Source organism: Lynx canadensis, chromosome A1 (assembly GCF_007474595.2).
Source record: "Lynx canadensis isolate LIC74 chromosome A1, mLynCan4.pri.v2, whole genome shotgun sequence".
Taxonomy (NCBI): Eukaryota; Metazoa; Chordata; class Mammalia; order Carnivora; family Felidae; genus Lynx; species Lynx canadensis.
Window position 1 is genome coordinate 197,407,136 of NC_044303.2, and position 21,857 is coordinate 197,428,992.

Here is a 21,857-nt window from a genome sequence, read left to right on the forward strand (position 1 = left end):
ATTCTGTTGCCAGGGATCTACTTCTCGCTGCCTCCTCTCTCCAGCCTCTGCCTATCCTGCGAGCCCGGCTCACAAGCCCCCTGCTCTGGATGCCTTGCAAATCTTCCCAGGCCACACTCCCACCCTGCCCCACCTCGCCCCTTCCTCCATGCTCCGGCGCTCTCGTACGTACTCTGAACCAACGCGTCTGCAACAGCACCCGTCATGGTGGGAGCCTGTCTCCCACATAACACTGCGGGCTCCTTCGGGGGAAGACGTGTTTTTCTCCCTTAGCTCATGTGCGGCTTGCTGCAGCTGACCGGCTGACTCTCCCCCTTATAGCACCCTCATTAGGTATCCCAAGACCCTGTGCAGCCCGAGCAGCAGTGGCAGGGAGGGCTCAGTGGGGCACCCCCCACAACTGCCCGAGGGGCTGTTCAGGGTGGGGGACTCGTTGCCAGAAGTCATACCAGCTCCCCCGAGGGCACCCTACCAGCTGAGCCCCTGGCTCACCTGCCGTGCCACAGAGCTCCACCGTCAAGGTCTGCTCAAAGCTCTTCTTGCCAAAAGGAGGGTCACTGGTGGGGGCGGGGAGGACAGAAAGGAAAGAGGCCAGTCAGCAGAAGGCTCCACTTCTCCCAGCATGCAAGGAGGGCAAGGGGACACCATGACAGAGCCCGGCTCTACTGCCCACAGAGGTGGGTGCTGGGGAGTTTTCTGGGGGACCCCCATCCTGGCTTAGAGGAGTTCAAAGCAGCCTATCGCTCTTGGAGGACACACAGGAGTAATCTGCTGGAGGGTGGAGACAGGACAAGCATCAGCACCCTCCTTATTTCACAGACCTGAGACCCCGAGTGAGGAGGAGACTTGCCCAAAGCCACGGAGCATTATCACCTTTCCCCCGTGAAGAAAGTAATTCCTTCCCTGGTTCTGAAGAGGACAGCTTATGAAATGGCCTGAACCGAACCCTTAATTCCTTACGTTCCTGGGCCTGCAGAGACCTCCCTTCTAAGGGAGCCCGGCTACCAAGGGATCCACACGGCAATGAGGGCAGGGGAGTGGGGGGCAGGGGCAGGCTCACAGGCTGATGAACCACCCAACCCCCACTGCCATACACACACCCAACAGGACACAGACTCATGAAATAATAAACCACTGATTTCCAAAAATCTACCTTTGTGACAAGGCCAGCATGAGGCACCTGGGAGAGTCTGAAAAGAAGACGAAAAAGAAGAAAATAAGATCCCCCAACACGTCATCACTACCAGATGTTTCCCTCTGGAGGAGACCCCGAACTTCCACTGGTACCAGGCAGAGCTCCCTTCAAGCATGTGACCCAAAATCCTCTGTCATTTTTAGGGAAGGGCAGGAACAACTCAAAGTCACCGTCATTCGCAGGGTCTCAGCAACATTAACACCTGGCAGACTACTCAAGGTTTGGGAAAGAGCAGGTAGGTATGAGAGCGACCCCTTCTGGCCAAACAGTATAGTACAGCAGGGTGGGGAGCCCCAGGGAAGGCCAGGGGCTCAGGGCTGGTCCACAGATGGATGTAGGACTCGAGGGCTGAATGGACGGCTCAATCTCTGTGCCTCAGTTTCTGTGTGTGCAATGGAGATTATGATAGTACCTGCCACACAGGCCCCCTGTGAGGAGTCACTGGGGATAAGCTGTGTCAAGTTTTAGACCAGTGCCTGGCACAACAAATACACAATAGATACCTGTTATTACCAGCTCTACCATTGTTACCATTTAAAATTCAACGTCATTAGGGGCGCCTGGGTGGCTCAGCCGGTTGAGCGTCCGACTTCGGCTGAGGTCATGATCTCACGGTTTGTGGGTTCGAGCCCCGCGTTGGGCTCTGCACTGACAGCACAAAGCCTGGAGCCTGCTTCGGATTCTGCGTCTCTCCCCGCCACCCCCCCCCCCGCCCCACTTCTCTCTCTGCTCCTCCCCTGCTTGTGCTCTCACTGTCTCTCTCTCTCTCTCTCTCAAAAATAAATAAATACACTTAAAAAAATAAAATAAAATTCAACGTCATTATGGAGCTAGATTTATAGACTCACTCCTTTCGTCACACCATCACCCAGGACGTCTTCTTTAGAGCACTTAGCACCATTTGTAATTATCTTCCTTTTTTATTTACTTTGTGATTGCCTGTCTGCCCCACTGAAACAAAAGCCCCATGAGGGCAGGCATCTCGCTCCATGTTCATTAAGTGGTGCCTGGCCCATGCGTGATGAAAAACTCAGAGATGTGTGGGTGATTTCTGAAGATCCGCCCAACTAGCCCATTGCACAGAAAGGGAAGTCGACAGCCGGAGAGGGGAAGGGACTTGCCCAACACAGGGCTCCTGGCTCCCAGCGCAGTGGGGTATGCCACACCCCATCCCTGCCCCCTCTCTTACAGACCACCGACTCCGACTACCTCTGGAAGGGAGCCGTGGGCAGCTGGGGTCCTCATCCGTGTCCCCACACCCACTCTCACAGGGGCTCTCCAGAGCCGGGATCTGGGGTCCCCGTGGGAGCTGCTGGTCTTGACCACTGTCCTCATCCGTGGGGCTGCCCAGTGCCCCCTCCATGTCGTAGGCTTCAGGAGCCAGGTGCAGTGAGGACAGAGCTCCTTGGGGCTCTGCAGGGACCAGAGACTCATCGGAGAATGTCAGCCAGGGGCCCAGCTCCGGGTTCAGTCTCCTGGAACGCCGCACGGGGCACACGGAACTCTCTGGCTTCCTCCCCAGTTTGGTCCACGGCAGGCCTCTGCCCGGCCTTTTCCGGCCCCATTCCTCCTCCTCCTCCTCCTCTTCCTCCTCTTTTTCTTCCTCCTCCTCCTCGTCCTCGTCCTCGTCCTCGTCCTCTTCCTCCTGCTGCTGCTGCAGCCTGGCCGACCGGCCGGCGCGTCCTTTCACCTCCAGCCGCAGCGGGCGCAGGCTGGGTCTGGGCCCCGTGTTCCTGGGAGAAGCTGTGATCCTCACCTCCTCCACGGGGGATGGGTGGCCAGGGGACGCCTGGCTGTCTTTGGGGGGCCTGGGCCTTGGCCGGGGCGTGAGGGAGGCATAGACAGGTGTGGCCAGGCGGTAGGGTTTGCTGACGTCACAGAGGACATCTTGAGCCAGAAGTTCCCTCAGGATGGAGAACTCAGCCCAGGAGGCTTTGGAAGGGGGCTGGGACCGAGGCTGGGGCTTGACCTGCTTGGAGGGGCTGCTGCAGGGCTGGGGGGCTGGCTCTGGGGCCTGTGGGGGCAGCTTCCTCTGGGGGAGGCAGTAGGTGTGCATGTAGCGAATGAGCTGCACCACGGCGTGCATGTCTTCCCGGGAAACCTGGGTGCCGGGACGCGCCCTGCCCGGTGCCGGGGAGTCCTGGGGCAAGGCTGGAGCCGGCTGGGGGCTCGGGCAGTCCTCACCGGGTTCCTCATCCTCCTTGGCTGGGAGCTGGGGGCTCAGAGCGGGTGGCGGCTGCAAGCCCCTGTCTGGGGAGCGGGCTTTAGTCTGGGGGCAGGACGGCACCGAAGTGAGGTGCCTATGCAGTTCCGTACAACTCCGGCTCTGAGACTGCACCGTGGGGACCTTCTTGTCTTGGGTGCCGTCCATCTAGAGACAGAGAGAGGCCAGAGTGAAGAGGGAGGCCCGCACTGCCCCCCTCCACTCTGCCCCCCTCCTGCAGCCACTGGCCAGGCCCCGCGTGACACCTGGCAATGCTCAGGTGATAAGGAACAAAGGAGCGACCAGCCTCCTAACAGGCCTCCCATCCATAGATTTCGCCCTCGTGGGTTCACTGACAAAGCCCGCCTCTGACCACCCGCTCCCCTGAGCTATACCCTTCGGTAATGGCACCTGGGCCTGGGAACAGGGATTCACTGTAAATGAGGGTGCCGGAGATCTCTCTGGGATAATGGGAATGTTCTAAAACTGAGCTGTGGTCACGGATGGGGCGACTGGGCGGCTCAGTCGGTTAAGTGTCCGACTCTTGGTTTCAGCTCAGGTCTTGATCTCATGGTTTATGAGTTCGAGCCCCACATCGGACTCTGTGCTGACAGCGTGGAGCCTGCTTGACATTCTCTCTCTCCCTCTCTCAAAAAAATCAATCAATCCACCAACTTTGAACTGTGGTCATGGCTGCGCAACTCTGCAGATTTACTGAAAATCATCAAATTATACTTTAAAAATAGGTGCCTCTTGGGCGCCTGGGTGGCGCAGTCGGTTAAGCGTCCGACTTCAGCCAGGTCACGATCTCGCGGTCCGTGAGTTCGAGCCCCGCGTCAGGCTCTGGGCTGATGGCTCGGAGCCTGGAGCCTGTTTCCGATTCTGTGTCTCCCTCTCTCTCTGCCCCTCCCCCGTTCATGCTCTGTCTCTCTCTGTCCCAAAAATAAATAAACGTTGAAAAAAAAATTAAAAAAAAAAAAAAATAGGTGCCTCTTATGATATTTAAGTGACACCTCCATAAAGCTGTTAAAAAAAAAAAAAAATCCTGGTTCTGCCCGAGGGCATGGGATTGTGTTCAAGAGCCCCCTGCAGGAGTGTCCAGGGACCAGAGGGGAAGGACGGAGTGTAGGCTTTGAGCAACAGGAATGCTAGGAGACCACCTATGAAATCGCTCTTTGAAAGTCTTGGAAGATGGAATCCAAGGAGGAAAAGGGATGTGCTTCACTCCTTGGTGTTTGCGACAGAGCTTTCGACTCTCAAAGGGCTTCCCCCAGAAGAAAGGCAAACACCTTCTTGTGGTCTCCACAACCTGCAAGGATCTCATGTTTCTGTGTATCACCCGTTAGAATAAGCCCGCTGAAAGCAGGCCACACCTTCCCTGTCCCCGCTCTAACCCAATGTCTAACACGGTGCCTGAAACATTGAGGTGTACGAGAAAGTCCAGGGCTTTTTCTAGAACCCCAAACTGGAAAGTGCCCAGCACACCAGCTACAAGGGCTGTGTGAGGCACAAGGAAGAAAACCGCAAGTCGACTGAACTTGACACCCCCTGATATAGAGCTGAAGGTTATACCCCTCAAAGCCCACCTGGGGGCCTCGGGAGATTTGGGGGCAGAAATACCTTAACACAAGGCCGCTGACTCTTGGACCTGAGGCCTGCCTGGCGCCAGGTGGTCCCTTCCTTCTGGGTATCGGAGCTTGAGGACGGGTGGGACGTGGCGAGGAGGAGTTTCTGCAGCTGCAGGAAAAGCAGAGAGGAGAGGAGCTGGGGGTGAGCTCTGCGGGGGGACACAGAGAAGCATATCTTGGGGAGAAGCCTGAGCCCAGAGCTAGCTTCTTGGGACTGAGCACGCCCTGAGCCTGGGTCATCACAGGACCACGGGAAGAAGGTATTTAATGACCGAGAATATGTTCTCAATGTACCAAGCACAGAAAGCAGACTGTCCAACAACAAAGACCCACACAAGTATCCCAACGAGATGTAAATCCTTCTCAGAGTTACTAACCCAAGAGGAAGATCTGTGACTTTGAGAAATCCAAACAGATCTTGGGTAATAATGTCTTCCCATTCTACTGTTAAAATATGACGTGTATACTTCATTGGGACGCTCCACGTATACCTGTAGCACTCACACGCATGCATGCGCACAATCTGGAAAGTCAGGCGCCACAGTGATTCTTTGGTTCGGGATTCCAGCTGATTTCCCTTTTTGTTCTCTTTGCTTCCCCATACTGCTTTGGTAAAAATTAATTTCTTAAATTAAAAAATTATACTTGTGAATGGTGAAAAAAATATATATACCACAAATTCTATGGGGTAGACAACTGGAAACAGGAAGACCTCCTGCCCGAGGTTCTCCTTCTTCCTTCCCAGAGGCAATTACTATTAACCACCTTCTTGTGACCCCATCACGAGGCGGAATTCAAATCACACAAGAATATACGTACGTCCCACCTCCCAACACACCTGCTTGGTTTTTTCACAAGTGGAAGCATGCTGGACTTAAGCTGGTCTGGCTTCTCTAATTTTTCTGTAAAAATTGCTGAGACTCTTACACTTCTGCACCCAGAGGGCAGGTGCACAGTGTATCCCAGCAGGAGAGCAGGGAGCTCAGCACACCTGCAAGTTCCACCAGGGATCCTATCGCAGCGAGACTGAGAACAAGTCGGGAAGCATGATGGGTTTTCACTATGGCACTAAGTGTCTCCTTGAGGGATAGGGCTGCCCGCAGCCCCCACCCCGGCCAGGTCACCCCAGCAAGGAGTGCCAAAGGTTCAGGAACCAGAGAAAAGGCCATTCCACACTCCACCAGGAGCTGGAGGGTTCCCACCACTCTACCTAGACCCCAAACCACGCAGGTCTGTGATTCTCTGACATGGACAGGAAAAGATTCTTGGGCTGGTGGGAAGGGGCCTGGTTCTGGCCCAGCTCAGCCCCGCTCACTATGAGACCTCAGTGAGTGAGTCCTTTCCCTCCCGAGGCCTTGGTTTCTCCATTGGCATAATGGGGGGAAACTACACTAAATTGACTGGTTATTAACCTTTTTTGACTCAGGAGCCCCTCTAAGAATACAACCGAAGCTGCTGACCTCAGAAAACTGCAGGGACATGTAGAGGTTCATGGGTCCCGGTCAGCCCATTGGTGGACTCTTTGGGATCCATGGCTCCAGGTTAAGAACTGGGCATCTAGATAACTTCTCAGGGCCTTTCTGAACCCTGTCGGTATGCTGGGAGTCTAGATGGTGAGTCTGTTTCCTGTGTGCCTAGCACAGTGCCTGAAACAGAGGTGCTCAGTAAACCTGTGTGGAATGAAGGCAGTCTGAGGTGTGGGAGGGGAAACTACCTGTGGCCAGCAGGGGCCGCTCTCTGCCTCCCTGGGGTTTGATCCCTCTCCAGAGCCCTCTGCACTGAGACTTCCTCTCGTTAGTACTAACGGGTCAAGCCAGAACTATTACTTAGATAGTATTTATTGAGCAACTTCTAAGTACCAGGCACTGTTCTTAGTGCTTTACATGCATTATCTGCAGTACTCCTCCTATCAGCCTTTGAGATAAGCACTATTATTTGACCCCACCTATGGACCAGGAAGCTGAGTCAGAGAGATTAGGTGTCTAAAGGACAGGAAAGCATTAACTAACCGGTGGGGCTGGGATTCAAACCCAGTCTGATTTCAGTCTGACAGGAAGCAGGACCCCCATCAGCAGAAGCCACAACGTGGGACTGAACATAGTCTTGTGCCCAGCATACAGCAGGTGCTTACTAAATGTTTCACACTGCTTTGGGGGAACTTGAAGACAGTGGGAAAGGAGGAAAGGGGTCCTGGACCAGGGGTCTGAATACCAACTTGCTGTGTGACCATGGGAGAGTCACCTCCCTGCTCTGGGCCTCAGTTTCCCCATAGTTATACTTGACGGTCACTACGGGCCTTTCTACTCAAACTCTCGATGACCTAAGACCCTCCCCAGCTCAACAGGCTCTGATTTTCCAGCTGAGTCTTGTCAGGCCCTGGAACCTCAGTGCCAAGGTGAGGAGCCCAAGATAGGTGAGCATAGCTGGGCTGCACACACCCCATGAAATCTCAGCCTGAGTTAGGGACACCTGCTTTCAGTAACTTGTGAGGTCTGGACTCCTTCGAGAAGGTGATAAAAGCTGAGACCTTCTCCCCGGAAAACTGCAGTTTCATGTGCACATTCCCACATTCCACGTATACTCACACAGACGGCATTTAACTTTTGCTGGCGGGGGGAGGGGGGGGCCATCAACCGGTCCAAACTGTATGGAGGGCCATCTGGAAATATCTGTCTAAACTGAAAACTCAGGTAGCTGTAGACCCAGAGATTCCATTTCTAGAAATTCATCCACTTGAGAGATTCCATTTCTAGAAATTCATCCACTTGGACGTGGCAAAGGCCTGTCCGGGGCACTGACGGAAGCAGTATTAACAGTAAGAGCTGGAACTATGTCAGTTTCCACCAACTTGGGGACGAGTAAAGTAAGCAGTGGCACATCTTCACAAAAGAACATTAGGTAGCTAACAAAAAGTATGGAGCAGAGCCACCTGTGCTCATCTGAGTTTTCAAGACACCCAGTTCCCTGAGAAAAGGTGCAGAGCAGCATATAACGTAGGCTCCCTTTTGTAGTAAAAAAAAAAAAAAAAAAAAAAAAGGTGGAAGAGGAAAGTCACCAAACGGATAGGTAACCATGGTTACCTCCAGGAAAGGAGAACGCAGTTGTGAGATGGGTAAGGAGGTTTTGCTTTTAACTCTCCACATCTCCTGCTTGAATTTTTACTGTGTATGCAGGTATAACCTTAAGGAAAACGTTTTCACACGTAATTTCAAGAGCTGACTAATCACGGAGGCCAATCCATAAAATGCCAAAGGACCTACGAGGTGCAAGTGGAGCCTCCATGGTTAGGCCAGCCGTACAGGTGGGAAAGGTGAGGCCCCATCTAGGCTGCCCGCTGTGCACCCCTGTTGTCCGAGATGCAGGGACACCCCTGCCGGATCGGGAGCTGGTTCCCCTACACCCACCACCCCTGCAACCACACGCCATATCCCAGGCCACGGCCATCACTTCAGTTAGAAGCAGGTTCTCACCAGTGAGAGCTCGTCCACCTCAGGCGCTGGGGCCTGGGGCCTCTCCAGAGAGGGGCTGGGACTGGGGGGTGCAGATGAGGGGGCAGGCGAAGCCGAAGTACAGGATGGTGCGTCTCCACCGTCCAGGGCCGGGAAGGCGGCCAGACCCACGTCGTCTTCGGGGATGTCGTCCAGGGTCTTGGTGAGCGCTGCCAGGAGAGCTTCATTCTCGCTGTCGATTATCTGAAGTGAGGAGCACAGGCGGAGCAGAGAGGGACACAGTTAGCCAATGCCTTGGGCTCCGCACACGCAGCACCGTCAGCCCCCCCTTCCAATCCCCTCCCATCCTTCCCCAGTCATCAGATGGCTCAGCGTTGCCGGGATAGCAGATGCCGAAGAAATATGTTATCGACTCCAGGAATCACAGAAGTTTGCGAGCAGGCAGCAGGTGATGCTGGAAGGAGCCTTGCCCTGGGAGCCCCGCTCCTAACTCTGCTGCTCATCAGTGTGCAACCTTGGGCACAGGGCTGTCCACCTGAGACACCTGGCCCCTTTACCAAGGACAGCAGCTCTACACCACGGCCTCCCGCATCCAACTCCTGGGACGCAGCCCCCAGCCCCTGAAGCTGGTCTCTCTGCCTCTGAGAACAGCATCCACCACAGCGTCCCAGCCCCTCTGACTCTGGGGCCCAGGCAGGCAGTGTATACGCTGGAAGCTTCAGGGTTGGCCATGACAATGACAACCACAGCAATAAGAAAACCACTACGATTGCCCAGAGGGTTTCCAGGCCTCGCTCACCGCTCAAGAGCGGTCAGGAGCTTGGGCTCTGGAGCTGGGGTTGAATCCCAGATCCCACACTTACCAGCTGTGGGTGCTTAGGCAAGAGCAAGGAACAGAAAGGCTTCGTGAACATTGCCTCAGGTAAACCTTGTAATAACCTCTACCAGGGGAGCGCTACTCTAATCTCCATTTTGCAGTTGGGGAAACTGAGGATCGTGGAGGTTGAACAAGGTGTCCAGGGTCACATAGCAGATCCGGGACAGAGGCAGGACTTCCGCCATGACATACATGAGCCAAGACTCTTGCTTTTCTGATGTCTAAGATCTGTAATGACACGGGTCAGCATGGATGCTCCCAGACCACCCGCAGACACCAGCCCAGCGGCCCCCATGCCCAGAGGCCCTGGCGTGTGGCCATCACACTGCTTCTAGGTGAGCGAGGCACCTCGCTCGTTTAGTAAACCCTGGTTGCTGGGCCTGTCCTGGCAGGAGGCACATTCTGTCACATGATGCCCCCGCCAGCACTCGTTCCCATCCCAGGTCAGGCTGTTTATCCTTTCTTCAGGAAGTGCATCTGAAATATGCATCTCGTGACGGCCCTTTGGCTGCACTAAATCTGTTCCAGCCCTTGCAACTGGAGCAGCAGCTGAGTAACTCGAAGGGGGGACGTGGGGAGGAGAGAACAAACGCATTTGTAATTTTTGGAACAGCGCTAAAATAAAAGAAAGGTCAAAAGGAGGTTTTCGTTGGGCCTGACCCAGGCCCTGGGGAGTGTGTGTGGGGGTGGGGGAAATGACACACAAGGGCAGATCCGGGCCCGTGGACTCTGGCTCGAGAATGTGATGGGGCTCACTCGACTGCTCCCCACGCCCCCCACCCGCTGCCACCACCCTCAGGCCAGAGCCCCCCGTATTCCCAGAGCGATCTGTCTAGCCCAGCAGGGAGTTCAGACCTTGCAACCGGGGACCCAATGACCACTCTTGGGGCTGACCACCTGGGGCTCTGCCACCATAGGGTGATTGTGGCCAAACAGCTTCTCTCTTCTAAGCCTTGCTGTTTTTCCTGCAAAATGGGAAGACACGATTCCTGCCCCCACCCGCACCCTAACTGTCTGCTTAGGAAGGCTGTGCTGGGAAGCAGTGCTAGAAATGCTCCCTAGGGTGCTCCCAGGCCTAGCTCAGCGCCTGGGGCAGGTGGCTTCCAGGCAGATCTACGGAGGAGAAGAATGAATGCACCAAACAATGACTTCTGGCCACAGGGCGAGACTCAGATCTTCGTCTCAAAGGAGAGATTCTAAGAAGGAAGTTATTCAGAAATGATGTCATCGGCACTGGATGGAGCGAGAGTTCCCTTTCTCACAGGGACAACGGCCAAATGTCCAGAGATACTATGAACTATCACAAATATCAGAGCTGGCTCCTGTAGCGATGACCAGAAATGTTAAACATGCGGCCCACATGCCCCGCCTCCCCCCATATCACTAACCAATTGTGGCCTTCGTTCCTTCCACACCAAAATCTTTCTTAACACGGCCCTCTAGGCAATGACTACCATTCCCCATTTCCTCATGAGGAAACCTATTCGCCATTCATTTTGAGGGGGCAGGCGGAGAATGAAAGTCCAGGAAACAGACTTGTCAAGGTCACACAGCAAGTCAGAGCGGGGGGGGGGCGGCGGTCAAGGACTCACTACATGCCAGGCACCGCGCAAAAATGAATACAACATGGCAAAGACCTCAAGAAGCACCCAACAGGCTGGATGAAATCAAAATGAGTGACAAAAGGCCTCCTCCCTCTCCTCAGCCCTTCCTGGGCCGCTCCAGCTCGGGGGAAAGGCCGTTCTGCCCGCAGCATCCGTCAGTGCTAAGGGTAATACATCACCGGGGGCCGTGCCACCCTCTCCTCTTCCCGGGCCCATTGGCCAGGCTCTCCCCACTCTGCTTGGAAGTAGAGTGCAAATTAATGGAGAGTTAATCAGCGGAGGAAAGGATATTAATAGACTCAGCCCCACCCCAGCCTTCCTGAGCGGCTCTCAAGCTAGAGGAAAAGGAGTCTTCAAGAAATCTGAGGGAAAAGTGCTTCACTTTGAAGGCCCAGGAGGGTCTGGAAGGAATGACACAGAACAGGATTTCTGTCACAAGGGCCACAGAACACTCAAAAATCCCCCCCCCCCCGCCCCGTCCAGGGGGCTCGACTAGGGTGCAGAAAACCCAGCGTATCAGTTTTTCCGCCTTTTTGTCCAGCAGTAGGCCCATATATTTCACCAGAGCCTAAAAGGACCTGGTGACCCTCTCCCCAGCAGATGAAGAATTACTGATGGAATCCACATCCCTTCTTTATTCCTTGCATGGGGAAACCAAGGCCCAGCCTCAGGGCCCAAGACCACGCAGCAAACTGATAAAACAACCAAATGCTTGCTTCCTCCAAAATTAATTAGTGATCATTATGGCCCTGGCCCTAGGACTCTGGGAACACAGAAAAATGGAAGACACCATCTCTGCCCCCCCACCCCACCCCCTGCCGTTAACACTGTTATAGTGGCTTGTCCTCCACACTCCTAGTCTATTTCCATAGAAATGGCGCCATTTGACTGGGGAAACACAACTCTGACACAGGAACAGGGCTCTAGGATTCCCACTGGTCAAATGAGAAAACTGAGTTTGTGGCCGATGGAGAACCCACGATGCCAGCTTGAGGTTTTTGGAATGGGCCACGCCCGGCCCTTGGCAGGAAAGAAAGTATCACAATCGGTTCCTTCATTCAACACACGTGATCGAGTCCTTACAATGCATGAGGGCCCCAGAGACTAATCAGATGCTGTTTGTCCTCAAGGAGCTCAGAGTCTAAAGGACACATGGAGACACTAGCATACATGTGCCCGCACAGGCGCACACAAGATGGGAGCCCAGGAGAGGAAGTAACTCACCGAGGGGGCGACATGAGAGCTGGCATTGAAGGAATTACTCATCTGATCGGCATTTATTAAGCCCTGAGAAAGTGCCAGGCTCTGTGCAGCGTGCTAGAAATGCACGGTGCCATCGTGGCCCCCACGGTCATGGGATTTATGACGTGTGTGTGGTAGGGGGGGTCAGGCGCTGATCACAGAATCACACCCATAGGGACGCACCGGTGGGCAGTGGGTGGAACTGGCCTGGGACTGGGAGAGCGGGCGGGGTGTGCAGACCATGACAGGGAGAGGGGCTGGGTGGGCAGAATTTGGCCAGAGCCCTATCTGTCTGTGAGGGTTTTCTGGCTTCCTTGCTGGGCTGGGAGCCCTGGGGCCACATCAGGCTCACTTGCATCCAAGACCATTTCATGCACACAGAGAGGCTTTTCCTGACCAGCCAGTCTTCAGATCCTTTTCTCACACCTGGCTCATTCCTTTCATGCCCATGTCACAATGACCACAGTTTCTGTGTTAACTGATCTGGGGTCAGTTTTCTCTCTACACTGTACACAGCACAGTGCCTGATGCACAGAAGGAGTTTCCATTTCTAGAAAGAAAGCTACAACACGTCGGGAGTCTATGAGATGGTGCTCGTGACACGTCAGCATGGCATTTGACACCCAGCACATTATTGTTGTTATTATTATTATATCGCCAGACAGGCATGGGGAGCTAGAGCCTCTCCCCCAAGTCTTTATAGGGGAGCATATTTCAAGGAAAGAATAATAAATCTGGATGTCCCCATCACAACACTTCAACATGGTCAATTTTATTAATTATGTATGTACGTATGTATTTTGAGAGAAAGAGAGAGAGAGAGAGAGAGAGAGAGAGCACGAACAGGGGAGGCACCGAGAAACAGGGAAACAGAGAATCCCAAGCAGGCTCCACACTGTCAGCGCAGAGCCCGATGCGGGGCTCAAACTCTTGAACCACGAGATCATGCCCTGAGCCAAAACCAAGAGTCGATAATTAACCGACTGAGCCACCCAGGTGCCCCAACAACACGGTCAATCTTATTTCACATATTACCCTCCAGGCCACACACCTACACACGCAAATGCATGCAAAACTCGTTTTATTTTGACGCAAATCCCAGACATCATTATTATTCCATATGAGAGGGCTTCTTAAAGGAAATGTCACCCATCATGTGCCACCAAGACTGGACACAGAGCACACAAGGTGAGAGGCATTGAAATGCACAGCAATTCTCAGCACTGTCTCTCTTTTTTTTTTTTTTTTAACTTCTTAAATTTATTTTTGAGAGACAGAGAGAGAGAGACAGAGCATGAATGGGAAAGGGACACAGAGAGAGAGACACACACACATAGAACTTGAAGCAGGCTCTAGGCTCTGAGCTGTCAGCACAGAGCCCAACGCGGGGCTTGAACCATGAACTGTGAGATCATGACCGGAGCTGAAGTCTGATGGATGCTCAACAGACTGAGCCACCCAGGCGCCCCGCCTCTTTTTTTTAAAGAAGTCTCTAGGCTCCAATTGGAAAATGAAGATAACTGTACCTGGTCTAAGAGTTGTTAGGAGAATTAAATGAGTTCACACACAACAGGGACAGTCCTGCCTCAGAGCAGTTGTTCAATACATGTGAGTCACCTCCATTATAGCATCGCCGTGGTTATCAAGCCCTGGCTCGGGAGGCAGGCAGACTGGGTTTGCATGTAGCTTAGCTTCTGACTAGGTAAATCGCCCTAGGCATGTGACTTAACTTCCCCAAGCCTCAGTTTTCTCATCTATAAAATGGGTTCAGAATCACACCTGCCTCACAGGGTAGGGATGAGAATTCAGTGAGATACTATAGGAAAGGGAGGTCTTGAAACCACCCAGGCCCACAGAGCGGCTCATTTCTGACTGGGCGGCATAGCAAGAGCGGCTTTTCCCAGCCCTCACTGTCCAGAGGTGATAACAGGCTCGGCAAGGGGATGAGAACTGCCCAAGATCAAGGGCAGATCCAGGACGAGAGGCAGGGTCCCAAGAGCTTTGGTGGGAGATGAGACTTCTTTGCACGACTAAGTGCAAAAGAAGGTGGTGCAGGGCAGAGCCAGGCCTTCAGGAGTAGAGGGAGTCACCGCGAGGCTCGGAGAACGTACCTGGAAAAGCTCTGAGTCGTCGGGGCTGTACTGGCTGGGTTCAGTCTCGGAGCTCTCCGGGCACCACTGCAGCTCCCCGAAGCAGGTGGCTGAGTCAAAGTCGCTGGCGTCCAGCTGGGAGAGGTCAAGCTCGGGAAAGTCAGCGCAGAGTTGCTCCTCCCCGGACCCCCCACCCTGAGGAGACAGGAAGGAAGGAAGCGAGTCAGAGCTGGGTCCAAGCACAGACCCTCTTGCTCATGGTGCTGCCAGCCTGGGCCTCGGGCAGCCCTTGGCCAAGGCCTGATTTTGCCATGAGACCAAGAAATGTGAAGGTAGACCCCAACACCCTTGCAGCTGTTGAAAGTACCAGGAACCAAGCCAGGCCCTGGCAATACAAATCCTGCCCGCTGCTCTCTCCCCTCCTCCTTTGCACTCCTACACATCCCTCAACGCCTCTTTCCCATAGCACCTCCCTCCTCTTACCAAAACCGTTGTGTGCAAAACTTCATTAGAAGCTGCAAACAGAGACTCATTTGCATTACTGTCCCCAGATGAAAGGGGTTTCTGGGATGCGATATTAATAATGAAACAAACAACAGCAGTAATAATGGCTGGCATTACTGAGTGATTACAATATTCTGGAGAAATACTCAGCCACAGTCTCAGGGATTTTACAGGTGGATGTGTGTCATGTCTAAGATGTGGAAGACTGCTCATCCGTGCACAGCAGGGAAACAAAACTATCACCACCTGTAGCATGGAACTGTTGAAAAGAACGAGGCAGACCTACACGCTCTCCAAGACACGTTAAATAGAAATGAAAACTAAATCATAGAAACTAAAAATCTAAAACTGAAACTAAATCATGAAAACTAAATCATATAGCGGGTCGAATATTAGCCCATAAAGAGAAAAATCGAACGAAGCAATTCTTTCCATACAATAGTGTATATGCAAATATACCGGAAAAGGTCTCCAAGGCTAAAAGACACCTGACAGTGGTGGGTGGGGTAGAAGGGAGGCAGGGAGGACTGTGGCGACAGCACTGACTGAACCAGCGTTTCTCAACGTGTGGTCCCAAGACCGGCAGTGTCGACACCACCTGGGACCATGTTGGAAATAATTCAGATTCTCAGGCCTAACCCCAGACTCACTGAATCAGAAGGTGAGGGCTTTCTCACCTGGCTCCCACATTTAACAACTACCAGTAGAAGGACAAAGAGACGGCCCAAGCTGGGAGGTGGACAGAAAGAGGCCTTGGGGTCCGGCAGACCCGAGTCATAATCCCCACTCGCCAGCTGTGAAACCTGGGGCAAGTTCTCTTTTTCCCTCTGAAACTCAACTGCCTTACCTATAGTATGGGACACCTCCTGCCTCATACAGTTAAGGTTAAGTAAGGTGATATTATGGCCTGGCTCAGGAGGGGCTCAATAAATGGTAGCTAACAGTAATAATAGCAAGTAAGAATAATAATATGGGGCTCCTGGGTGGCTCAGTCGGTTAAGCGTTCAACTTCGGCTCAGGTCATGATCTCGCGGTTCGTGAGTTTGCGCCCCGCATCGGGCTCTGTGCCGACAGCTCAGAGCCTGCAAACTGCTTCGGATTCTGTGTCTCCCTCTCTCTCTGGCCCTTCCCCTCTCGAGCTCTGTCTCTGTCTCTCTCTCTCTCTCAAAAATAAATAAACATTAAAAAAATAATAAATAAATAGAAAGGAAGGAAGGAAGGAAGGAAGGAAGGAAGGAACAGGGGCGCTGACTGGCTTAGTCAGTTAACTGTCCGACTTCGGCTCAGGTCATGATCTCGTGGCTCGTGGGTTCGAACCCCGCATCGGGCTCTGTGCTGACAGCTCGGAGCCTGCAACCTGCTTCGGATTCTGTGTCTCCCTCTCTCTCTGCCCCTCCCCACTCTCGCTCTTTCTCTCAAAAACGAATAAACATTTAAAAAATCTTTTTAATTTAAAAAAAGAAAGAAATAATAATAATAATAACAATGACAACAGTGTCTCATGGTGGGCAGAGAGGGTGGAGCTGCCTTAGAGAACAAAAAAACGCCTATGTGACACTTAAAAGAAATAGGTTTTGCACAGGCCTTTTCCTTAATTGTTCCCACTTACTAAGCCTCATAAATTATGAACAAATGTATATTATTAGCTCAACTTGACACAGGAAAAAGGCTTTTATCCGAATTTGGGTCAAATGTCTTAATTGGAGTTTTGCAAGAAGCCTGTATCCACAGGCAGCACCAGGGCCAGGTTCTCTCAAGGGGCTGGTCCCTTGCTCAGACTAGGGACCATGGTGCCCTGCGAGCCTCTGTCTCCAGGGACATCCCCCCCCCCCCAGGATCATTCCAGGCCCCGCCCAACACCCTACTACTTCTGGTCATCACGCTCAGCTGCCCTGGCCGCAGGGAACCTCCTCTGGCAGCTTCCTTCTCCTCTGTGTCCCGTCAGAGGCTGTGCGGATGCAGCAGCCTTGCCTGTTCTAGACAGATGATCCGTTTGTTTCCAGTCCCTGGCTACCGCGAACACATCTGCAATATGTGTGCACAAGCCTTTGCGCGGACGTACGTTTTTAGTTCCCCTGGGTAAACATTTCGGAGTGGAATTGCTGGGTCATAAATGGATGTGACTTGATAAAACGACAAAATTGTTCTCCCAAATTGCCGTGCCGCGGTACATGCTTATCAGCTGTGCTGAGAGCGCCGACTGTTCCACACCCTCCCCGGCACTGGGTGTTGTCACAGTCATTTTAATTTTAGCCACGCTAGTGAGTGCGTTCCCACATTTATTAAATGCTACTATGAGCCAGGCGCCGGGACATGGAGGCCTCAGTTGATTCCTTCACAAGTTGACATCTTCGAGGGGAAGAAAACACATGTATATTTGATTATAGGTTGGGTTAGTGCCACGAAGGAAACAGGCCAGGTGCACTGACGGAGGACAAGAGAGGGAGGCGAAGTCTCTGTTAGTGGGGGGGTCAGGAAAGGCTTCCTGGGAGAGCCGACATCCGAGTTGAGACTTGGAGAAGTCAGGCAGTGGAAGACGTGGGGAAGAACGTTCCAGGCGGAGGGGCAGCAAGGCAAAGACCCAAGTGCGAGCCAGGCCTAGAGCACGAGGCACCGACCAAAGGTTGGTGAGGCGGCAGCTTGGGAAGTGACGGGGGGGGGAAGATGCCTTCAGAGAGGCAGGTGGAGGCCGGATCAGGTGGGGATTGGAAGGGATTTGGGTTTTACTCCAAGCGTGATGGGGGTGGGGCCAGCAGGGAAGCAGGCGGATGTGGCATCCAGGACAGGGGCAGGTGGCGTGGCTGGGAGGTACCACTCAGGCAGGCAGGGCGGGCACACCGAGGGCCTGTGGAGTGGGAGGGAGGGCCAAAGCAGAGACACGTGAGTGCTGAACGTGCTGAACGGCTAGTGTCTCACTGCCCCTGGGGTCTCATTGGCCGGCAAAGCCCTCAGTGATGAGCTCCCTTGGGGAGTTCTCTCTATGTCCCGGATCCCTCGCATCCCTGTAACTCAGAGAAGCCACATCTGTAGGACTTGCTTCTTGAGGCCTAGAAACCCAGACTGGCGAGGAACCAGTCGCCCTGAGAGGCTGTCCAGGACAGTCACCGTGGACAATCTGGGAGTCAGAGGCCCCTTCAAGAACCAGACGAAAGCTATGGACAGCTTTTAGGTTACCCATTAAATATGTCTGAGCAACGCGTGTGCGTGCAAGAAATTCATACTTCTAGGCCTTCACGAACGCAGCCTAAGGACTCCTGGCCGGCTGGCCTACCTCCTTCACTTTGCAGATATGGAAACTGAGGCCCAAAGAGGATAGTAGATTTGCTCAGGGTCATCCAGGGAGTGTCCTTCCCATCAAAACCATGCCACCTCCTTTACAAAACACCCATAAAATGGCAGTGACTGCTGCACTTATCGATTAGCCACAGCAGCTCGGCATACCCTAAGTATACCCAGGACACAAAAATAAAGAAACCTCAGCTTCGCGGCCTTGGCAATTAGGGCCGAGGCCACTCTCTAGCTAAAAACCATTAAGCACTGCGTTAATGGTGATTTCTCTGGCCCTCTCCGTATTTGGAGAGGCTTTTGGAAGGGGTGCCTTAGGTGACCCAGTTCTCTTGGAAAGGTCTGACTTGAGGCCTCCTTGTTCCTTACCAGCCATCTTCTGCGGGCCCCACTAGCAGAGCTGGGAGGTCACAGCACAGGACTTACTACAGCCACTGCTATTACTGAGCGCTTACCAAACGCCGAGGGCTGCACTAAGTACCTTATGCACATCCTCTCATCAGATTCCTAAAATAACCCTCCAGGGCAGATGTCATTGTCCCGTTACTAATCAGGAAACTCAGAGAGGGAGTCACTCTCATTAGTTGCCCAGGGCTGCTGTAACCAAGCGCCACAGGCTGGGTGGCTTCATTTTTTTTTTTTTAAGTTTATTTATTCCTTTTTGAGAGAGCCAGAGCAAGCAGGGGAGGGGCAGAGACAGGGGGGTGGGGGAGAAAGAGAGAATCCCAAGCAGGCTCAGTGCCGTCAGCACAGAGTCCAATCTCACAAACCATGACCCAAGCAGAAACCAAGAGTGGGATGCTTCACTGACTGAGCCACCCAGGTGTCCTTGGCTGGGTGGCTTAACCAACAGAAATGTTTTCTCTTCCAGCTCTGGAGGCTGGAAGGCTGAGCTCACGGTGTTGGCAGGGGCGGCCCCTTCTGAGGCCACTCTTGTTGGCTTGTGAACAACCTTCTCCCCGTATGTCTTCCCACCGGCTCCCTCCCTCTGTGGGTGCCTGTCTCTGTGTCCACATTTCCCCTTTTGATAAGGACACCAGCCATGTTGGATTAGGGTCCATGCTAATGACCTCACTTGAACTAGATGACCTCTGTAAAGACCCTATCTCCAAATCAGGTCACATTCTTGAGGTACTAGAGGGTTAGGATTCAAACATCATCTTTTGGAAGACACAGCTCAACCCACAGTACCCAGGGTCCCAGAAAGGCGAAGCTGAGATTCCAAGCCAAGTCTCTTTGTTCCCTGCAAAGCCTGTGTTTTTTTTACTTCTGAAAGTGAGAAGGAACATTCAAGACCATTTATTCCCATTTACAGATAGGAAGGTGGAGCTTCAGACAAGATCTGAGAAAGATCCAAGTCATGTGGCAGGTTCACGGCTGCACAGGAACAGGTGTGGGGCCACACACAGGACGTCTCGTGCATATGGCCCCCTCTGGTCTCCACTATTGGTCCGTTCACACCCCTGCCGGGGGATGCCCCTCTGGTCGCTGAGCCCTCTGTACCCATTCCCTCAGCAGCATCACACCCCTGATCTGAAAAGGCTGTGGCCGCCCTTAGCCAGGGAGATAAATGGCCCTAGCAGTGGATTAATGGTGTTTTGTACAGATTCACATAAGTGGCTTCATTGGAAGCCTGTGTATCTTGTTGGAAATCGATTCCCTGCTTAAGAAAGAATGCATCTTCAGGAAAAATTGGTGACTCCACTTTCCTGACTACAATCAGCAAATCACCGAGCTTCGTCCCTGGCCCAGAGCACATTCTCGGAGTTACTGAGCAGAAGGAAGCAGGAAGGGGGAAAGAGGGAGGCAGCAGTGACAGAGCTCGGGTTCTGGGTCTGTCCACATTCACTATGTGTCCTTTACCATGTGTGCACTTCGCTATGTCACCTCCCCTCTCAGTTCCCACTGCCCCTCCTATCAAAGAGAACATCAAACAGACAGACTTTATGACCCCTCTTGCTCAATCAAGCATTTGATGCAATTCTGTACTAATCTAGTCTCTGAAATCCACATAGGCTTTCAGGAACTATCTAGGTAAAACTCGGCATTTAACTAATAAATAAATGAATTAATGAATTTACCGAAGGGGACACAAAGGCGGAGCGAGAAATACTGTCTTGAAATGGAAAGAGGCTTAGACAAAGGTCGGGGCCCTGGCTTTGCTATTAATGCTAATCCTTTGAGGTCAGGACATAACTTTGGCCACTTCAGTTTCTCTTGAAGAAATGGGGATAATAAAAAGCATCCTACCCCACAGGGTTCTTACAAAGATAAAGTAACATAGGTTGGGAGCCTAGCATGCATCAGACACCCCATGAATGGTAGTCAGAGATACAGCACCTACAGTTGACTTTCAAGTGACATTCACAGCTACGCTCTCATGGACACCTTTCCAAATGCAGGAGTGGCCAGTGGTCAGCATCTCCACTTAACTGACGGAAAAATAGGGGCTCTCAGAGGATCAATGCTTGATTGAACTTGTCTTCTTACCCATCCCCTCAGTCCTTAAACCTACTGGTTAAATCGACTGGCTCTTCCAACCCTGTGTTCCTTCCACCTCCACCAGCTCCTGGATCCCAGTGTTATCATCACTCATGGTTTCTGCTGGAGGAACACCCTCGCTCTGACAGCCAGACTACACTGGCTGTCTCCAAGGCCTGCCTGGGATGGTGGGGAGCAGAGCCCCTACCCAGGCCTGACAGACCTGTTGACCACCATCTTGGATGCTCTAAGTACGAGATGGTACTTAGGCTGGCACCCTACTACCAGCTCAGAGCCTCCTCCACTGATAATAAGCTGTCTTTGACGGTCTGAGGCAAGTTTTCTCTTTTAAATTGCAATCGGGAATGCCCAGCCCAGCCACGAGAGCTGCTACGGTGGCAGGTACCCGGCAGTGAGGTCACCTTTCCTGCCTTCCTCACCATGGTGGACACCACTAACTGAACACAACTATATTTCCTGCTGAGCCCCACGCCTACTCAGAATGGAGCCTTAGTAGCCACTACTCATGAATCAGAACTGGCCTGGTCTAGATCTAGAACTCTGGGCCCATCCTCGCCTTCTACGAAGGACGTAAGGTTGGTATTCATAAAGTTCCTCCAAAGCCATTTCATTACACACGTTTTCTTCCCCTCCCACCTCTGATGTGGCTGGCCTCCCACCCACCCCCCCTTCTTAATGGTGGCGGCCTCCTGATTTTTCTTGGGGAAGCCGCCCCTCCCTGCCACCCAGACAGTCCAGGTAAGCACGGTCTGGCTAATTAAAATGCTTCATCCAGTGACCACAACAACTGCTTCCATTGGTTCAGAGGTGGATCAGAGTGAACACCCAAGAATTCGCCGGCTCGTTTAGACAGAGGGGCTCAGCTGATTAAATTTAATTCTGGAGCGACTGGCAGCCATCTTTGCCACCACCTGGGAAGAGAGCCTGCCTGAAAAGGAAGCCGGCGTAAGGAATGCAGACCAAGAAGCAGAGAGAGACAGAGAGTCCTGATAAAATAATTCAAACACTTGGATCCAGCTGTGCCTGAAGCCAGTCTATTCTCTGTACTCTGCAGTTATATGAGTGAGTAAGTTCCTTTTCAGATTACATGCCAGCTGGAGTTTCTGTCACCTATCAATGAAAAAGTTATGACTAATTCATCTCTCTTACATTAAAAAAAAAAAAAAATCTAATCTTCCCACTGTCTTCCAAATTAGTACAAAACTCCTAAGGAGACTTCTAGGAGAACAGTAAGACGAGTAATTGATCTTAGTCCACACAGAAATCCTTACATATCCT

The 21,857-nt window shown here is 52.7% G+C and overlaps 1 protein-coding gene across 2 annotated transcripts in view; it reads right to left on the bottom strand.

The window, feature by feature from the left end:
* The window catches only part of PPARGC1B (PPARG coactivator 1 beta), a 110,138-nt gene that overhangs the window by 18,195 nt on the left and 70,086 nt on the right, over positions 1–21,857 (bottom strand). For both annotated transcript variants that reach the window (XM_030329544.2, XM_030329535.1), the window contains exons 2-7: positions 14,310–14,483; positions 8,497–8,718; positions 5,019–5,135; positions 2,405–3,566; positions 1,154–1,190; positions 493–557 (exon numbers count right to left, since the gene is read on the bottom strand). In XM_030329544.2, coding sequence (XP_030185404.1) covers positions 493–557; positions 1,154–1,190; positions 2,405–3,566; positions 5,019–5,135; positions 8,497–8,718; positions 14,310–14,483 — 1,777 coding nt within the window. The remainder of the gene's footprint in view (positions 1–492; positions 558–1,153; positions 1,191–2,404; positions 3,567–5,018; positions 5,136–8,496; positions 8,719–14,309; positions 14,484–21,857) is intronic.